The sequence below is a fragment of the Leucoraja erinacea genome, chromosome 17 (assembly GCF_028641065.1).
Source record: "Leucoraja erinacea ecotype New England chromosome 17, Leri_hhj_1, whole genome shotgun sequence".
Classification (NCBI taxonomy): domain Eukaryota; kingdom Metazoa; phylum Chordata; class Chondrichthyes; order Rajiformes; family Rajidae; genus Leucoraja; species Leucoraja erinaceus.
Genome location: NC_073393.1, coordinates 34,307,763 through 34,325,965, shown reverse-complemented (window position 1 = coordinate 34,325,965; position 18,203 = coordinate 34,307,763). Strand labels below are relative to the sequence as shown.

Sequence of the window (18,203 nt, the reverse complement as noted above, 5' to 3'; positions counted from 1 at the left end):
ACATACTGAGATTGAGTGAAATACGTTTTGCATGCTATCAAACTAAATTATACAATACTTGAGTACAATTAAACCAAACATTAGTACGATAACTCATGCTAAAAGAGAGAGGAAAGGGTGCAGTGTAATGTAGTGTTACAGCCACAGGGAAACTAAATAAATAAGTACAGGGGCTGCAGTGGGATGGATTGGTAGATCAGAATAGATCCTTAGCTTATGAGGTCCATTCAAGAATTTGTCGGTGGGGAAACAGCTGTTCTTGAAACTGATGGTTTGTGCTTTCAAACTTTTGTATCTTCTGCCAGAGGGGAGAAGAAGGAATGGCTAAGGTATGACCGGTTCTTGATTCTGTTGTCTGCTTTCCAGAGGCAGCATAGAGTATGGTGGGGAGGCTGGCCATGCACAATGTGCTTGTGTTTATATCTTTGCTATTTCTTGCTGTCTTGGGCAGGGCGGTTGCCGAATCAAGCTGTGATGCATCCTGTTAGAATGCTTTCAATGGTAGGTCTTTAAAAAATAGGAAGAATCAATGGAGAAATGCCAAATTTCATTGACCTTTTGAGGAACGAGAGGCATTGGAGTGATTTCTGGCTAGGGGGTAATTATTTATTTATATTGGCTGAAAGACTATTTTAGACTTAACAAACTTTTTAGCCATAAGCATCGTCACATTGTTCCAGCCTGCCTTTACTGTGTCAACATGTTCAGAATTCAGCTATTAGAAAATAAACAGATGTGGGAACCACTTTATATTGAACATGGGATTCTGTGGCATTCTAAAAATCACAAACAGTTCTTGCACCTTGTAAATTGAAAAATGCACTAGTTTAACATTAATGTTTTTAATTTTGCATTCTATTGTTTTAATCTTTCAATGAAATTGTGCTTCTAGGTGATTATTAATCGCATGTAATTTGGTTCGTGTGTCCTTTGGTTTATCAGACATTGCTTATCAAGTAAAGATCATGTTTTTGCACTTGTAATTGGAACATCTTGATTCCATCCACAAAGATAACTTAACTTGGCTTAATGCCAACTATATCAAAGATCATAGTTTAGACTGGTGTAATTTTACTGTTGATCAGTTTGCAGATAGTGTGATATTATAATTTATATCCAAACACTGTGCAAAGGGTGTACTTAACCAATACTTAACAATAACAATTTGATTCAATAGTAGCCTGAATGGATGTCGACCTAATGATGTTGTGATTAGTGATTTTTGAATCAAATAATTGTCACCCCGAATCTTGCTTGCAAGCTACTTTCTCAAAACATGCCTTTGTTAAATACAAAAATGGCTTGCATAAAATTGTTTTTTAAATGTACTTTTAATTTTTTAATGCTACAACTTGGAATAGTTGAGATGTTTCAGACATTTATTTTGGAAATACAGCATGGAAACAGGCACTTTGGCCCACTGTGTCCACGTCGACCATTGGTCACCAGTGGCCACTCTGATCCTTTCCTTACACATCAAGATTCAAGAGAGTTTATTGTCATGTGTCCCAGATAGCAACAATGAAATTCTTGCTTTGCTTTAGCACAACAGAATATTGTAGGCATAAATAAATACAGAACAGATCAGTGTGTCCATATACCTTACAGAGGCCAATTAACCCACAGACACACACATCTTTGGGATGTGTGAGGAAACCCATAAGGTCACCGAGTTTCAACTCTACACAAAGCACCCAACATCAGGGTGGAACCCGGATCTCTGGTGCTGTGAGGCAGCAGCTCTACCTGCTGCACCAATGTGCTGTCAATCTGGCAAAATTATCTTTGGAAATGTATTTTATTTTTATTTTATTTATTTTTTGTCAAGCAGAGTAAATGTTGACAGAATACTGGAATGAATATTTATACAATCATATTGAGACGATTCATTCCTCAAAATAAACAGTCTCGGTGTAGACCTTTTGGCTTCAAGCTTGCACCAGCATTCAAACATACCACAGCTGATCTACTACAAATGACAATTTTCTGCCCTATTTATGAATCTCTAGATTCTTTTAATATCCTGAAATCTATTAATCTCCTGGCAGCAGGTTTGCCAGTGCTACTTGGGTAGTTTTCAATTAGTTTGGCAGGGAGGTGGGATCCAATGTAGGTGAGAGGCTGGAAGTTGGTATGGGAGGTGATGAAAGTAAGTTCAGTGGACAGGAAAGACAGGAGCAGAGCAGGGAGTGAAGAAGGGCTGATGGATTGAATTGGACTTGTATTAGTACGAGAGGCTTGGCTGCAAGGTGGATGAACTTGGGGCATGGATAGGTACGTGCAACTGGGACGTTGTAACCATTACTAAGAGGGATAGGACTGATGGCTTAATGGTCCAGGATACAAATGCTACAGGAAAGATAGCGATGGGAGTAAAAGAGGAGGGGGTGTTGCTTTTTTGATTAAGGGGAATGTCGCGGCAGTTGTCCGGGATGACATTACTGATGGTTCATCCAATGAGGCTATATAGGTGGAGCCGAGAGATAAAATGGGGATGATCGCCTTATTTGGGAATGTACTATGGGTCCCCAAATACTCAACAGGAATTAGAACAATAAATATGCTACAATTTTGCAGGACTCATTTTGTAAGACTAATAAAGATACCAGGGGATTGTAACTTTCTGCAAATGGTCTGGGACAGTTATAGTGCCAAGGGCTTAGACGGTGGAACTCGTCAAATGTGTTCAGGAATGTTTCCGCAGGCCCCCACAAGGGAAAAGGCAATGATTGATCTACTCTTGGGGAAATTAGGACGGGTAAGTGACTGAAGTGCCATTGTGCGTGCCTTTGGGATCAGCGACCACAGTTCTATTAGCTTTAAAATAGTTATGGATAAAGGATATGGGCCTGTCCCACTAGGCGATTTTTTTTTTCGCTGACTGCCAGTGACTGTCATAGTCGTAGCAGGTCGCTGAAAAACCTGCGACCGGACTATTGTGCCAGTCCCACTTAGGTGATTTTTTGGGCGACTGCTGGCGAATATGACATTGAAATTCACGGAAGTCAGCATCGGCGACAACCTACGTCACCTGTCGACAACCGACGACATCCTGGCCATACCCTTCTACATCCTGGCGACTGCCTAGATTAAGCTGCCGACAACCTATGACAGGACCTACGTCAAGCTACGCTCATTTGGCGTCAAACCCAAGGTCGCCACTGTCGCAGAAAAATGTTCACCATGTTTGAAAATTTTTCGGCGACCAGAAAAACGCTACGACTCTTTGGGCGACTGAGGAGAAGAGTCGGGACCATACAGGCAACACCCTGGAGACCACCTGCGACCATGTGGCCACCGCATAGTCTCCTGTAGTCGCCTAAAAAGTTGCCCAAGTGGGACAGGCCATCTGTGGAGGGAAATGGACAAATTATGTCAGGACTTTTAATCAATAATTTATTTTTTGCTGGATTCATATTGGAGATGGCCTTTTCAGAACAAATGTTTTGACAGAGCAGGTCGGGCAGCATCTCTGGAGAACATGGACAGGTGACATTTCAGGTCGAGACCCTTCTCCAGAGAAGCTGCCTGGCCTGCTGTACTCCAGCACTTTGTGTCCATCTGTGTATTAACCAGCACCTGCAGTTCTTTGTTTCTAAGAATTTTTACAATCTGATTCGCCTTGATTATAAAGGAATCTTTAGTTAAATAACGGGATCAAAATAAGAATATTATAAGTCGTAACTGTATTTGAAAAGTTATCAGGTTCTGAAATATCCTGCTAAAATGTTGATGGCATCTGACCAGAAAGACATATAGTGAAAGAAACATCTATCCAAACACTCCCATAGGACAAGCAACTTTAAAACTGATGGTTTAAACGAACGGCAAAGGAAAGGATCTGAGCGTTCGACGTTGAAGTTGCAGAGGGAAAGATGAAAAGCAAAACTGCCATTGTGATGTGGGCTGGCCTGACTCCAGGGTTGAGTGTATCAACGACTACAGCTTGGTGGCGCACAGCTGAGGTATAAAAAGCCAAAGGTCTGGGGCAGTCCTGACATTGAGTGCAGCGACTGCCTTGTGTTTTGTCGACATCATGCAGTCGCTGTTTGGTGAAAATAAACGGGAAACACCAGAAGCAATCAAAGCAGAAATTCAAGGTGAGGAATACAGTTGATTCCAGAATAGACAGAACTGTTCTATGGCGCAGTTTAAACGTTTGTGTGTGGCATATATGTTATTTGAAGTATACTGGCAGAGGCACTTTACAGTCATACCGCTAAAAAAATGCAGGGACTGTGCGAAAATCCTTAACTATTGAGTTTGACTTGAAAGCCACAATATGTCAAAATATTCCCCGTCACCTTAAGTCTGTGCTACGTCCTGTAATTATTCTCCTCCCAAAACCAGAAACTATAAACTAGCGGCCAGCACTTGCTCGAATCTACATAGGAATTAATCTTCTTGGGCAGGTGTAGCGAATTCTTCTCCCTCCGGCGATGGTATGATTTATCTCTGAAAAAAAAAATATATATATATATATGTTTTAAAGTTCGTATCCATTCAATGGTTGTATAAAATCGAAAGCAAAACACGTACACGTCGCCTCCATAAAATCTATTGAACTTGCAATGTTTTCTCAGTTTACTTTAAACACAAATATTAGATTCACAGCATAGTGAATTCTGACCTCCAAATTTACCTCGACGGCACCACACATTCTTATCATTGCATTGCATTTATAACTCATGCCAGTTATTTTCATAAGTTTTACCGAATAATAATGTTGCTTGGAAATGAAGGCATTTGTGGAATTTGAATTGAAAGAACCTATTTGGATATTCATATGCCATTTATTTACCATGTGCTGTGACGTTCGGTGTATCCATGCATTTGGCACTTTTAAGTGTTAATTGTTATCAACAGAGGATGTTTAGTTGGCCCTTGCTTTTTCTCTCTCCATCCCTTCCCATTCCCAGTTCTCCCACTAGTCTCACTGTCTCCGACTACATTCTAGCTTTGTCCGGCCCCCTCCCCTGACGAAACGTCACCCATTCCTTCTCTCCAGAGATGCTTGCCTCACCCGCTGAGTTACTCAGCATATTGTGTCTACCTTATGTTTAGATAGAAGTTGCATACTTTCCTGGACAACAATGCAGAGGAGAATAGACACAAAAAGCTGGAGTAACTCAGCGGGTCAGACTCTTTACTCCAGCTTTTTGTGTCAATCTTTGGTTTAAACCAGCATCTACAGTTCTTTGTCACAATGTCGAGGGGGACTTGGGCATCGCTGATTTAATGATGATTGTGAAGCAGAAAGACAATAGCCAATTGCAAGGAAAACTAGGCTAATTTTCTCTGCAGATGTTGGTCATGATGGCCGTGTGGCAGTGATGTTGGTGATGGAGATGTTCCTGAGAGAAAGTGTGATTGTTGAGTTTTGAGTTTAGTTTATTGTCACGTGTACCGAGGTACAGTGAAAAGCCTTTGTTGCGTGCTAATCAGTCTACGGAAAGACAGTACATGATTACAATCGAGACATCCGCAGTGTATAAATACATGATAGAGGGAATAACGTTTAGTGCAAGATAAAGTTGAGGGCAGTGATCGGGATTGATAGCATCGCATTGGGCCGGACCCCCCCCTCATATATCATCAACCCAGTGCTGCCAAGGCACTGGGCCTTAAATTGAGAAAAGAAGAAATTGCATATCTCCTTAGATCAAGGTCAAACTCTTCAGAGACTTGAGACTTGTAAGATGGTGCTAGAATGTGGCCATTCTTTGCATTCTGCTGCAGAAGAGGGCCTACCTCTGTCTGTTTGACTCTTTTACTTGTCCATGGTTGTCTCCATGTATAGTATTAGTTGAAGGGATAGCAGGTAAAACAAACGTTTCACTGTATTGCAGTATGTGTGACAATAAGAACAATAAACTAAACTAATCAAGGGGAAAGCAATCCAGTGGTTAGAATTGCACCTTGTCCAAAGAAACATGGCTGTGGACAATCATCTAAAGCCCACAACATCACTTCAGTAGTTCAGCAGGATCATGATCCAGCCCCAGCCATGTTCAGCTGCTTCATCTATGATCATCTTTCTGTCATTTTTCATTTTCATTCATAAGTCTTTACAAATGAGGAAATCATGCCCTCATGCAACACGACTGGACACCATTGAGACATAAGTAACATGTAATGCCCCTGTCCCACTTAGGAAACCTGAACGGGAACCTCTGGAGACTTTGTGCCCCACCCAAGGTTTCCGTACGGTTCCCGGAGGTTGCAGGTGGTTGCCGGAGGTTGCCGGTAGTGGAAGCAGGTAGGGAGTCTGACAAAAACCTCCGGGAACCTCCGGGAACCACACGGAAACCTTGGGTGGGGTGCAAAGTCTCCAGAGGTTTCCGTTCAGGTTTCCTAAGTGGGACAGGGGCATTACTATCACGCCACAATGGCCATTTCTCCAAGAAGGAATCAAGACCCTTGTCTGGATATTCAATGGCACTCACATTGTCAAATCCCTATCATCAATATGCCATTGAACAGATAGTGGACCAGCCAGATAAATATATCAGCTACAGGAGCAGAATGTAGAAACAAGGATCTGCAGTCGTTGGTTTAAAAAAAAAAAAGGGACAAAGTGCTGGAGTAACTCAGTGAGTTCAGCAACATCTATGGAGAATATTGATCGGTGACATTTTGGGTCTGAAGAAGAGTCCCGACCTGAGACGTCACCTATCCATATTCTCCAGAGATGCTGCCATAGCCGCATTTATGGCTCGATTGTAATCACATATTGTCTTTCTGTTGACTGGATAGCACGCAACAAAAGCTTTTCACTGTATCTCGGTACACGTGACAATAAACTAAACTAAACTAAACACTTCACAGCTCTTTTGGCAACTCCAAGGCAGAAATCAGCAGCATGATCATGTACTGTCTCTCGTGAGTGCAGCTACGATAATTCTCTAGAAACTGGACATTGTATTTTTGCAAACAATCATCCACCATCCTAAGCAATCATTCCCTTTGCCACCAGAACTCAGTGGTTGTGATGTACAGCATCTGTATGATTCACAGCTGTAGCATTCCATTTCCACTTGGTTGAAATGGCTTTGCTAAAACTGCCACCTTGCGGTACCCTGACCATTGTTAGAATCATCTGGAGAGGTGGAAAATGAGAATCTCAATGCTGGATGTTTCAGTAAATCCATGTCTATAAGAGTGGAAATCAGTGGCCAGTGGAAGAGACTGCACAGATCTTGGAAGAGGATGTGTGGCTTATAGAGCTGTTTAGTGGCCTGCTACTGGCTCAGATTGAGCTGGGTGTTTAGAGGAACGACTGTGTTACAGTGTGGAGCCAATTGACAGAGTCTGAAGACTAATTGCATAATGTTGTCTTTGGATTGGATGTACCAATGTCATCTCACTGCACCGGACCATGGTGCGCTAAAGGCTAAGCACTGTAATGGCTGAGCTGCATGCACTGGAAACCACCCAGAGAAGGAAGATGAGGGGCAGTGACTTTCTAGTTTTCAAAAGATCAGCCAAAAATGGGAACGTTTCATTCTTTGAAAGGGAATCAAAATGAGAACTGCAGTGTGTGAAATAAAGCACGTGCAGTCGTCGATGGGAGATATTAAGAGAAATGTCTGCCTATTTTGGAAAGCAATATAAAAAGTCAAATAGTTCAGCTCAATTTCAGTTCAGTTTCGATTATTGTCATGTGTACCGAGGTGCAGTAAATAGCTTCTTATTGCATGCTAACTGTAACAGTTAATGAAGTATCAAGAAAACAGAAGTGCCAGCAGCTTCTGTCAGTAAAACCGTGGTCATTTCCTCAGAGAAATCCTCCATTCAGTGCATTTTCAAGAGTAACCGCCTTGCTTTTCTTGGGAGGCATGGCTGTGATTTCCATATCCTGAGTCACTTGGGTGCATTTTAAAAAGAATAAACGGAGAATGCTCATTGTGAATAAATGTTGTGGTTTTGTCACTAAATTCTTCATTTGTCTCAATTTACATGCCCTGTTAGTCAAGGTGCATTGCATTTACTTCCTATGATTCTTCTTAAAAGTATGACTGATAAATCTAAAATAAGATACCACTTAACTAATTTTATTTTAACAATAAATAGGTGAAATTCCAAAATGGCTGCACGGGATACTAATCCGAAATGGACCAGGCATGCATAAAGTTGGAGAAACTATCTACAACCATTGGTTTGATGGGTTATCATTGCTGCATAGTTTCACCTTTCAAAATGGTATGTTAAAATAGAATTAATATATAGCAGGGCCTTTATAGATTTTCTTCTCTATCCATGTGTTTAGTAAAGTGCTAATCAAGGTAATGAACTGTATGCAAAAACTATAACTTCTGCAGAGATCCAATTAAAGGATTGTCGATGTTTGCCCATGAAGTACAAATGTGGCACAACGCAAAATGGTTGTGCAATATGAATTGTTATAGTAATGGGAACTGTCACAGTAGTTAAAGGAACGTTGTCTGAGCTTCATGTTTTGAATGCATGTTCTGATCTGTCTGAGGAAGGGTCTCGACCCGAAACGTCACCCATTCCTTCTCTCCAGAGATGCTGCTGAGTTACTCCAGCTTTTTGTGTCTATCTTCTGATACTTATAGTTTGCTTTGGTGGCAAGCAGCACATGGGAGGACCAGAGGATATAGGTTTAACGTGAAGGGGAAACAATTTAATGGGAATCTGAGGGGTAACTTTTTCACAAAGGATGGTGGGTGCATGAAACAAGCTGTCAGAGGAGGTAGTTGAGGTTGGGGTTATCCCAATGTTTAAGAAACAGACAGGTACATGGGTAGGACATTTGGAGGGATATGGACCAAACACAGGCAGGTGGGGATCGCTGGTCGGTGCAGACTTGGTAGGTTGAAGGGCCTGTTTCCACACCGTCACTCTATGACTCTATGAGAGGAAATGTGATCTGTCCTATGAAGAGAAATGCAGAAGAGTGATCATAAGTGATAATGGCCCTTGAGTTAGATTCCCTTGTTCCACTGTGTCCACCTTTGTTCCTTTTGCCAATTGATGTGCCACAGTCAATAGAGAAATATAGTTGGATGCTTCTTGGCCCATCGTGCCTGTACCAGTTCCCTGGTAACGCCATCAAATGAGTCTCACCCCCCTCATCAGGAAGAAGCAGTGGATTTTAACCTTGGATTAAGAGGGTGGCCACGGTAGAGCAGCGGTAGAGTTGCTGCCTTATAGCGCTTGCAACGCTGAAGATCCGGGTTCTATCCTGACTACGGGCGCTGTCTGTACGGAGTTTGTACTTCTCCCCGTGACCGCGTGGGATTTCTCCGAGATCTTCGGTTTCCTCCCACACTCCAAAAACGTACAAGTATGTAGGTTAATTTGTTTGGTGTATGTATAAATTGTCCCTAGTGTGTGTAGGATAGTGTTAATGTGCGGGGATGGCTGGTTGGCGTGGTCACGGTGGGCCGAAGGGCCTGTTTCCACGCTGTATCACTAAACTAAACTAAAGTTAATGTGAGGATGGAAGGACTGCAAAATTGGCAATAATTTAAAAATTGAAAAGGTGACCTTTGCAAGGAGCAAATGTGTCCAATAGCCTTAAAGCAAGTTTTCTATGCATATAAAAAATAGGTGCAGGAGGAGGCCATTCAGCCCTTCGAGCCAGCACCACCATTCATTGTGATCATGGCTGATCGATATACATATAAATTGAATTTATTCTTCAGTAACCCAATATGTGAGAGCACTATTTTCAAATTGACACCAACTCTAAAACTCCAAGAAAATGAAAGTCAATTACTTCCTCTAAAGGGAGAATGGAGGAACAAACAGAATTGGTGCAAGGAGGGTACAAGCAAAAGGACATTTTCCACATTATTTATATGTTTGTCAGCATTCAACCTTGTATTGAGATGAGTAAGAGTCAGTCCAAATACGTTGAACATTGTAACATTGGAGATACACACAAAGTGCTGCAGTAACTCAGCAGATCAGGTGATGTCTCTGGAGGAAAAGAATAGGTGAAGTCTTGGGTCGAGACCCTTCTTCAGGCAGTCGGAGAAGAGGGAAACTGGAGGTATGAAATGGTACAGAACAAATCGGAGCCAGCATAGATGATCAAGGAAAGGTGGAGCCCACAATGGTCCATTGTTAGCTGTGGAAGAGGTGATAACAAAGGGATACGAACAGTGGAACTAACAGAACAACTGGGGAGGGGGAGGGAGAGAGGGAATGCAAGGGTTACTTGAATAATATATATAATATAAAAAATAATATTCATACCACAGGTTGTAAGCTGCCCAAGCAAAGCAAAAATGTTTGGTCACCGGGAAATGGCGAAGGCAGATTGAGGGTAGGTGTTTAGCAAAACAATCTCTGTCTGCACTTATTCTCGCTGATATATAGGAGATACCTCTAGTTTCCCTCTCCCCTGACTCTCAGTCTGAAGAAGGGTCTCAATCAGAAACATCCCCCATTCCTTCTCTCCAGTGATGCTGCCTGACCCGCTGAGTTACTCCAGCATTTGTGTCTACCTTCAGTGGAAACCAGCATCTACAGTTCCGTCCTACATAAGGCAACATTGGATGTAGAACAACTTGTAGCTCGATGAAGCCGTACAAGTGAAGCAGGTCACAGGCTCAAAAGTGTTATGTTGTAAACTAAATGTCCAAGCCAAGATTGGAGAATTGAATCATCTTTTCTACAAACCACAATGGTTACTAGCTTTTATATTCTTAAATCCAGGTGAGGTGCTCTACAGAAGCAAATATCTCCAAAGTGATACTTACAAGAAGAATATAGAAGCCAATAGGATTGTCGTGTCGGAGTTTGGCACAATGGCCTATCCAGACCCATGCAAGAATATTTTTTCCAAGTAAGAAATGTTGTAAATTTCCAAGTAAGAAAAGTAATGAAATGTTGATGCTTGGATGTTCAATTCCATTGATACCACCTAAATAGAGATCTGCAGCTCAAAAGAACCATGACTGGAATGAAAATCAATCCCATTGACCCATCTCTCCATGTAGCCTTGTGACTTTATCTGCTTCAAACATTTCTTCCATTCTCTCTTGCAAGCCAACAGAATGAAATCTTCGATGGTAGATGGCTGCCCTCCATCAAAGCATTTCCCCCCAACCTTTTGCTTCCTTGGTGTTGATTTTAAATTATTTTTCCGGTCTCTAATGTTCTAAGCTGTGTAGCTCAGAATCATCAGAATGTAAGCGTTTTTGTTTAACTGTTTGCTGAGGGGTAAAATGAACGAGAGATAAGACTTATCCTCCTTGTTTTCCAAACATTAAGCTAAATTTATCCAGATTATAATAAATGATTTAAAGCAAGAGCAAAAGTTGTGATGTTAACTTTCTGTAGATCGAGTGATATCCGTTAAACCTAATTTTGTTTTTCAACTGTAGTCTGTCTGTTCATACTCTCATAGCTTCCCTTGAGCCATTCACCTGACGGGCCTGTCCTACTTTCACCATCTAATTCATGACCATTTTTACTTGTGGACATTTTACATCATGCCAGAAAAAACGCCCCGACCTACTTGATGTCACGAGTACCTACGACTAGCATCACGACCTGCTACGACCTACCTACGACCTCCTACGACCATGCTGCGAGTATGAGTCAAGGGCAAACTCGGCAGAGGTCATGAATTAGGTCGTGAAAGTGGGACAGGCCCTTGAATCATTCTTTGGATCATCTTAAGGTAATCGTCTGCTGAATTGCAGAGACCTTTGCAATCAATTGTTTCTTAAAAGTACCCTCACTAATGTTAAATCACACTGGCTTGCCATCAAAATTCTAAGCTGGCTGCTCTTGCCAGCCCTTTGATTTTCTAACTTTATCCCATTCATATTTCCTCTATATTGCCTACAACAGACATTAAACCTTCTGATCAGCTGTTCACTAGTTTTCTCTTCTCATTCATTTTAAACAAATTTGTTGCATCAGCTGAATATTTATTCACTCATCGAAATGTGTGAATATTAAAAAAAAAAGATCTAAACTCAGCTAAAATACACTTGAAAATTATCATTATAGCTGCCGAAAGTATAGGAAACATAGAAAATAGGTGCAGGAGTAGGCCATTCGGCCCTTCGAGCCTGTACTGCCATTCAATATGATAATGGCTGATCATACAAAATCAATACCCGTTCCTGCTTTCTCCCCATATCCCTTGATTCTGTTAGCCCTAAGAGCTATAATCTAACTCTCTCTTAATAACATCCAGTGAATTGGCCTCCACTACCTTCTGTGCCTGAGAATTCCACAGATTCACAATTCTCTGGGTGAAAACATTGTAGCGGCAGATTTTTCAAATCTTTCAGGAAATTAACTCCCTAGCCACTAATTGGGTGAGAGGGGATAAGGGGAATATCTTCGGTACGCATGCAAGCTGCCTCAGAGACCTTCAGAGCTTCTCCTTTCATAAAGCTTCAGCACACAGTCTTTTAATGAATATTTTCTTTATTGTAGATATAAAACAGTAAGATACATCCAAGGTTTTCCGACTTGTTCCGTCCGGCAATCTTCTTCGAACTCCAGCTCATTACTTCAGATACTAGGAAACTCCTCGTGTCTCCATGCTTCACATGATCTTGACATGTGGCTTGACATGGTCGAAGGATTAACCTTCTCCCTCTTCACTCCAAAACGAATCTAACCAACTAAACTACCACGCAAGCAGTTAAGCTGCATAAACACGCCCAAAGACACGTCATAAATCCCACCCACATTATAACGGGCAGTCTAAAATTTAAAGGAACATGCCATCCACAATGACATGCAAAACAGGCCAAATGGCCACTACACGTTTTTCTTCATCTCAGTCCTAAATGGTCTACTTAATATTCTTAAACTGTGACCTCTGGTTCTGGACTCCCCCAACATCTGGAACATTTCCTGCATCTCGCCTGTCCAATCCCTTAAGAATTTTATATGTTTCTATAATGTGTCCTCTCATCCTTCTAAATTCCAGTGAATATAAGCCCAGTCGATCCATTCTTTCATTATACGTCAGTCCCGCCATCCTGGGAATTGACCTGGTGAACCAATGCTGCACCACTCAATAGCAAGGATGTCCTTCTTCAAATTAGGAGACCAAAACTACACACAATACTCCAGGTATAGTTTCACTGGGGCCCAGTGCAACTGCAGTAGGACCTCCTTGCTCCTATGCTCAAATCCTCTCTCTAGACTCTGGTCCTGTCCACGGGGGAGAAATGGAGGAGGACTGGCCAAATTTTGTGCCTTCCACCACAGTGATGATTGCTGTGGTGGATGTTTGTGTTACAGTTTTATTGTGGTTGTGTGTTCTTTATTATTGTACTGCTGCTGCCAACCCAAATTTCCACCGACCCTGGTTGTGTGGCAATAAATTATATCTAAATTATATCTATCTATGAAGGCCAACATACCATTTGCGTTCTTCACTGCTTGCTATACATGCATGCTTACTTTCAGTGACTGATGTACAAGGACACGCAGGTCTCATTGCAACTCCCCTTTTCCTAATATCATCACTAATTACAACAAACTAACAGGTCGGCATAGTGCAGCAATGGTAGAGTTACTGTGTTGCAGCGCCAGAGACCCTGGTTCAACCCTGACTACAGTGCTGTTTGTATGGAATTAGTACGTTCTCCCTGTGACCGCATGGGTTTTCTCCGGGAGCTCCGGTTTCTTCCCACATTCCAAAGATGTGCAGGTTGGTAGGTTAACCGCATGGGTTTTCTCCGGGAGCTCCGGTTTCTTCCCACATTCCAAAGATGTGCAGGTTGGTAGGTTAATTGGCTTCTGGAAATTGTCCCAAGCGCATAGGATAGAACTAGTGTATGGGGTGATCAATGGTTGGAGCGGTGGACTGAAGGGCCTGTTTCCACGCTGTATCTCTACACTAAATGGATGATGATTAGAATGAATAATGTATCCCTCTTCATCTCCACTTTTTTTCAAAACCAATTTATTCGTATGGTTGAATAAATTGTTTCATTGCAGTCTGACTTAAAATAGAAAAATAAATGAATAAAAATAAAAAAGTGCTCCTGTTTGTTATTATTTTCAGAGCATTTTCCTATCTTACGCACGTTATTCCTGATTTCACTGATAATTGTTTGATTAACATAGTCAAATATGGTGAGAATTACTATGCATCATCAGAAGTCAACTACATCAGAAGAATAGATCCAAGAACACTGGAGACATTGGAAAAGGTGAAGCATTTGGCTTGTGAACTACATGACATTTCATTACAATTGTTGAACTTGAACTTTGCATCCCAAAGTTTGAAGTGACCTCTATATATGCATTAAACGAAAGTGCCAAGGTACTTTATGAGTGTTGTGCAAGTTGGCATGGCGTTAAGTTTCAGAAGTGGAGTTACAATGTTCACTGTTTGGTGTAAACTTCACCGAACAAATTACTTTCCCAGGTTTTCAACAATGGCTAGGAATGGATGTGTGTTAAAGTTTAATGTTTATTGGCCTACTGACTCTATATGACCTTGCCTGAAAGGGCAGAAGTCAAGGCCTTTAGCAGCGTACTCCTTGATTAGTATCAATTCCATTTGAATGTGTAAAGATCCATGCTTTGCTGATTAATAAGAATCATATCTTTGCTTATCTCATTCTCTGGAATGATAAGTATCGAGGTTTTATGCTATCGACTTTACAATGCTAAGAACATCTTAACTAACACACAGGGGTGGTGGAAAATTAAAAGAACCTTTGGAATTATGCCTAAGCCAAGCACAAATGACCATTTTAGAATCACTGGACAGCTTAAGAAGGAAAATGGGCTTCATTGCACAATGCCCAGTTGCAGCATGATTTTGTACATGAAATAGTTTCTAATGTATTTGTTCGTTCCAACACAGATCAGTTGCATTTTTGTTGATCAGTTATTCTAAGTGAAAAATTATAAAGGAATAAATGATATTGGATGTCAAAGGCAAAGGGTAACTTATTTCTCTTTTGCATGTTTACATAGGTTGACCAAGCGGACTATGTCCCTCTCAACCTGGCCACAGCCCACCCACATTATGATGAAAATAGAAACACCTACAACATTGGCACTTCCATTGTGGAGAAAGGCAAAACAAAGTACTTGATTGTGAAAGTAGCAAATGTAAAGCCAGGTAAATGAAAATATAAACTTAGTGGAAATAAGAAACAAATACAGAAAATATTGGAAAAACTTAGCAGCATCTGCAGAGTTATTGTTTCAGGTTGAAGATCCCTGGATCTTTTTTTATGACAATGGATTGAACGGTCCTCGACTTGAAATGTTAACTCTCTTTCTCTTTCCACATATGCGGCCTGACTTGTTGGGTATTTCCAGCATTTTCTGTTCACATAGACAGCTGGGTAGCACAGCCGGCCCAATTTATGATCCCCAGAAGTCAAAAAGGTCCTTTTCAGTTTTTGATTGAAGGCATGGTTCAGTGTGACTAATGTTTCTTTTTAAGCGTTTTTCTATAATTACCTTGGTTTTTGAAAAGGTGAATTATTCCTTGAAGAATTCATGCCTGAATTGTTGAGGTCGATTGATATCATGGCTCAGGGACATTTCATTACTTTATTTGCCTCGTGCTGCACATTCCTTCTACAACACCTTTCATTACAACTTAGAGCTACGGAAACAGGTTTGATGGATTCCACTGTGCTGTAACAGGGCAAGCTGGAGCTCAGACTTGAAATCATTCCAGCTTATTTTCGCTCCTTGTAATTCATTTGTTGATCGGGCTTTCTCAAAATTCAACACTTTAGTATTTAGTATTGTCACATGTGCAAAGGTACAGTGATAAGGTTTTGTTTGTATGCTTTCTAGTTAAATTCGATAATACTCCACATGAAGCCACATGCAAGTTCAAGTTCAATAGTACAGAATATAGTTACTCAGCAATGTAGGGTAATAGTTGCAGAGAAAATTTCCAATGAAATAGGTTTGAGTGTTGGGACAGTACGTTGACTTATGGATGGACCATTCAGAAGTCTGATAACGGGGGAAGAGACTGTTCCTGAATCTGGCGGGATACGCTCTCAGGCATCTGTATTCTCTGCTCGACAGAAGCAGGAAGAAGAACGAATGACCAGGTGGGAAATGTCCTTGATTATGTTGACAGCTTTCCCTAGGTAGTATGAAGTCAATAGTGGGGAGTCTGGTCTGTGTGATGGACTGGGCTACACCCACAACTCTCTGCAATTTCTTGCCATCTTGGGCAGAGCTGTTTCCCCACACTGAGATGTGATGCCATCCAAAGATAGGCACAAAAAACTGGAGTAATTCAACGGGTTAGACAAGAATAGGTGACGTTTCGTGTTGAGACCCTTCTTCAGACATCCGACAGTATGCTTTTTAAGTTGTATCTGTAGAAGTTTGCATGAGTCATTGGAGACAAGCCAAATTTCCTCTGTCTCATTAAGAAGTAGAAGTGTTGGTGTGCATTTTTGTCTGTCACTTAAGTGTGGCTAATCCACAGCAGATTGTTCCTATAATATTTACATCTAGGAATTTGAAGTTTTCAACTGTTTCCACTTTGGGATCGTTGTTGCTGATTGGGACATGTGCTCCACCATGCTTGCTTTAGTCCCTAACCAGCTGCTTCATCTTGCTGACATTGAGGGAGAGGTTGTCTTCACACCATGTTGAATTAGAGACTGATAATTAAAGAATGCTATCTACATTTATATATGCACTGCAATGAACTGTGTCCAAGGGAATGATGGGACCACTGCCTGTGAGCTGATGGTATTATTTGTGGCACCAGTGTGAGCATATTGGTTACAGGTAGTGTGTGGTGGGGTGAGTTCTGCTTCGAGGCCAATTAAAAATCTTCATCAGAGGCAGGAAATAATAGTATCTCGAACAGTAAGACTGGTACCGTGTGTTAGTATTGGTGCCATACAGTTACTTCAGCAAGGGATCAACAAAAAAAAAAAAATTATATTTTAAAGTTCTTTAGCCATTAGATTTTCTGATGTTGTTTTGTCATTTTTGTTGCTTTTTCTATTATCAGCTGACCACACACAATGTTGAAGCAGAAACTTTGTACAAAACCCAACCCCTTATATAATTCCCTCTTCTTTCTGGTCTATGTCTCTGTGGGACCTGATGGTGATTTTGACTGTTGGACATGAGGCTTTGTGGATTATTGTGCACAACCCCCCAACCAAGGAAATCCATTCAACTATATTTAAGTTTGCCCCAGATGTGAACAGTCATATAAGGACGTGCCAACAAATCTAGCCTAGAAACGTTCAGGTTTCCGTAGTTTAGTTTAGTTTAGTTTAGTTTAGAGATACAGCACGGAAACAGGCCCTTCGGCCTACCGGGTCCACGCCAACCAGCATTCCCTGCACATTAACACTATCCTACACCCACTAAGGACATTTTTCATACATTTACCAAGCCAATTAATCTACAAACCTGTACATCATTGGAATGTGGGAAGAAAAGGAAGATCTCGGAGAAAACTCACACAGGTCACGGGGGTGAACTTACAAACTCCGTACAGACAGCTCCCGTAATCGGGATCGAAGCCGGGTCTCCGGCGCTGCATTCGCTGTAAGGCAGCAACTATATCACTGCGCCACCGTGACTCACTAACCAAACCCAATAAGCACTTGAGCAGCCATCATAACATTTGCACAACTTCAACATAATGGCAGATGGACACATAAAGCTGGAGTAATACTCAACAGATCAGGCAACATCTCTGAAGAAAAGGAGTGGGTGACGTTTTGGGTCGAAACCCTTCTTCAACAAAATGGCACCTGAAGAAGAGAATTAAAACCACCATTATCAAGAAATGATTTGATCTTTGGTTTTTTTTCTACACAGAGAGCAATGAGTGTCTGGAACATGCTGCCAGGGACGGTGGTTGGGGCAGATATTATGGTGGCATTTAAGGAGCTTTTAGATAGACACATGGATAAGCAGGGAATTGAGTGATATGAATCGCAAGCAGAAAAGGTTAGTTTAACCTGGCATGAAGCTCAGCGCAGTTGTCTGAAGAGTCAGTTCCTGCCACGTATTGTACGTGGAAGCAAAGAACTGCAGATGCTGGTTTATACCAAGGATAGACACAAACTGCTGGAGTAACTCAGAGGTGATGTTTTGGGTCGGGGGCACTTCTTCAGACTGAATGGAGGGAGGGGAATGGGGAAGGGAGTACGATTCTATTTTCAATATTCTACATATTATTCAATGTTCCATGTTATTTAATTATGCAACATTCTTAATATTATTTT

General features: G+C 41.4%; 1 protein-coding gene across 1 annotated transcript in view; it reads left to right on the top strand.

Moving 5' to 3' along the window:
* Positions 1–3,841: 3,841 nt before the first annotated feature.
* LOC129705393 (beta,beta-carotene 15,15'-dioxygenase-like) overlaps positions 3,842–18,203 on the top strand; it is a 34,948-nt gene continuing 20,586 nt past the window's right edge. The window contains exons 1-5 of the mRNA XM_055648946.1: positions 3,842–4,100; positions 8,074–8,202; positions 10,690–10,819; positions 14,018–14,165; positions 14,941–15,088. Coding sequence (XP_055504921.1) covers positions 4,037–4,100; positions 8,074–8,202; positions 10,690–10,819; positions 14,018–14,165; positions 14,941–15,088 — 619 coding nt within the window. The 5' untranslated portion in view covers positions 3,842–4,036. The remainder of the gene's footprint in view (positions 4,101–8,073; positions 8,203–10,689; positions 10,820–14,017; positions 14,166–14,940; positions 15,089–18,203) is intronic.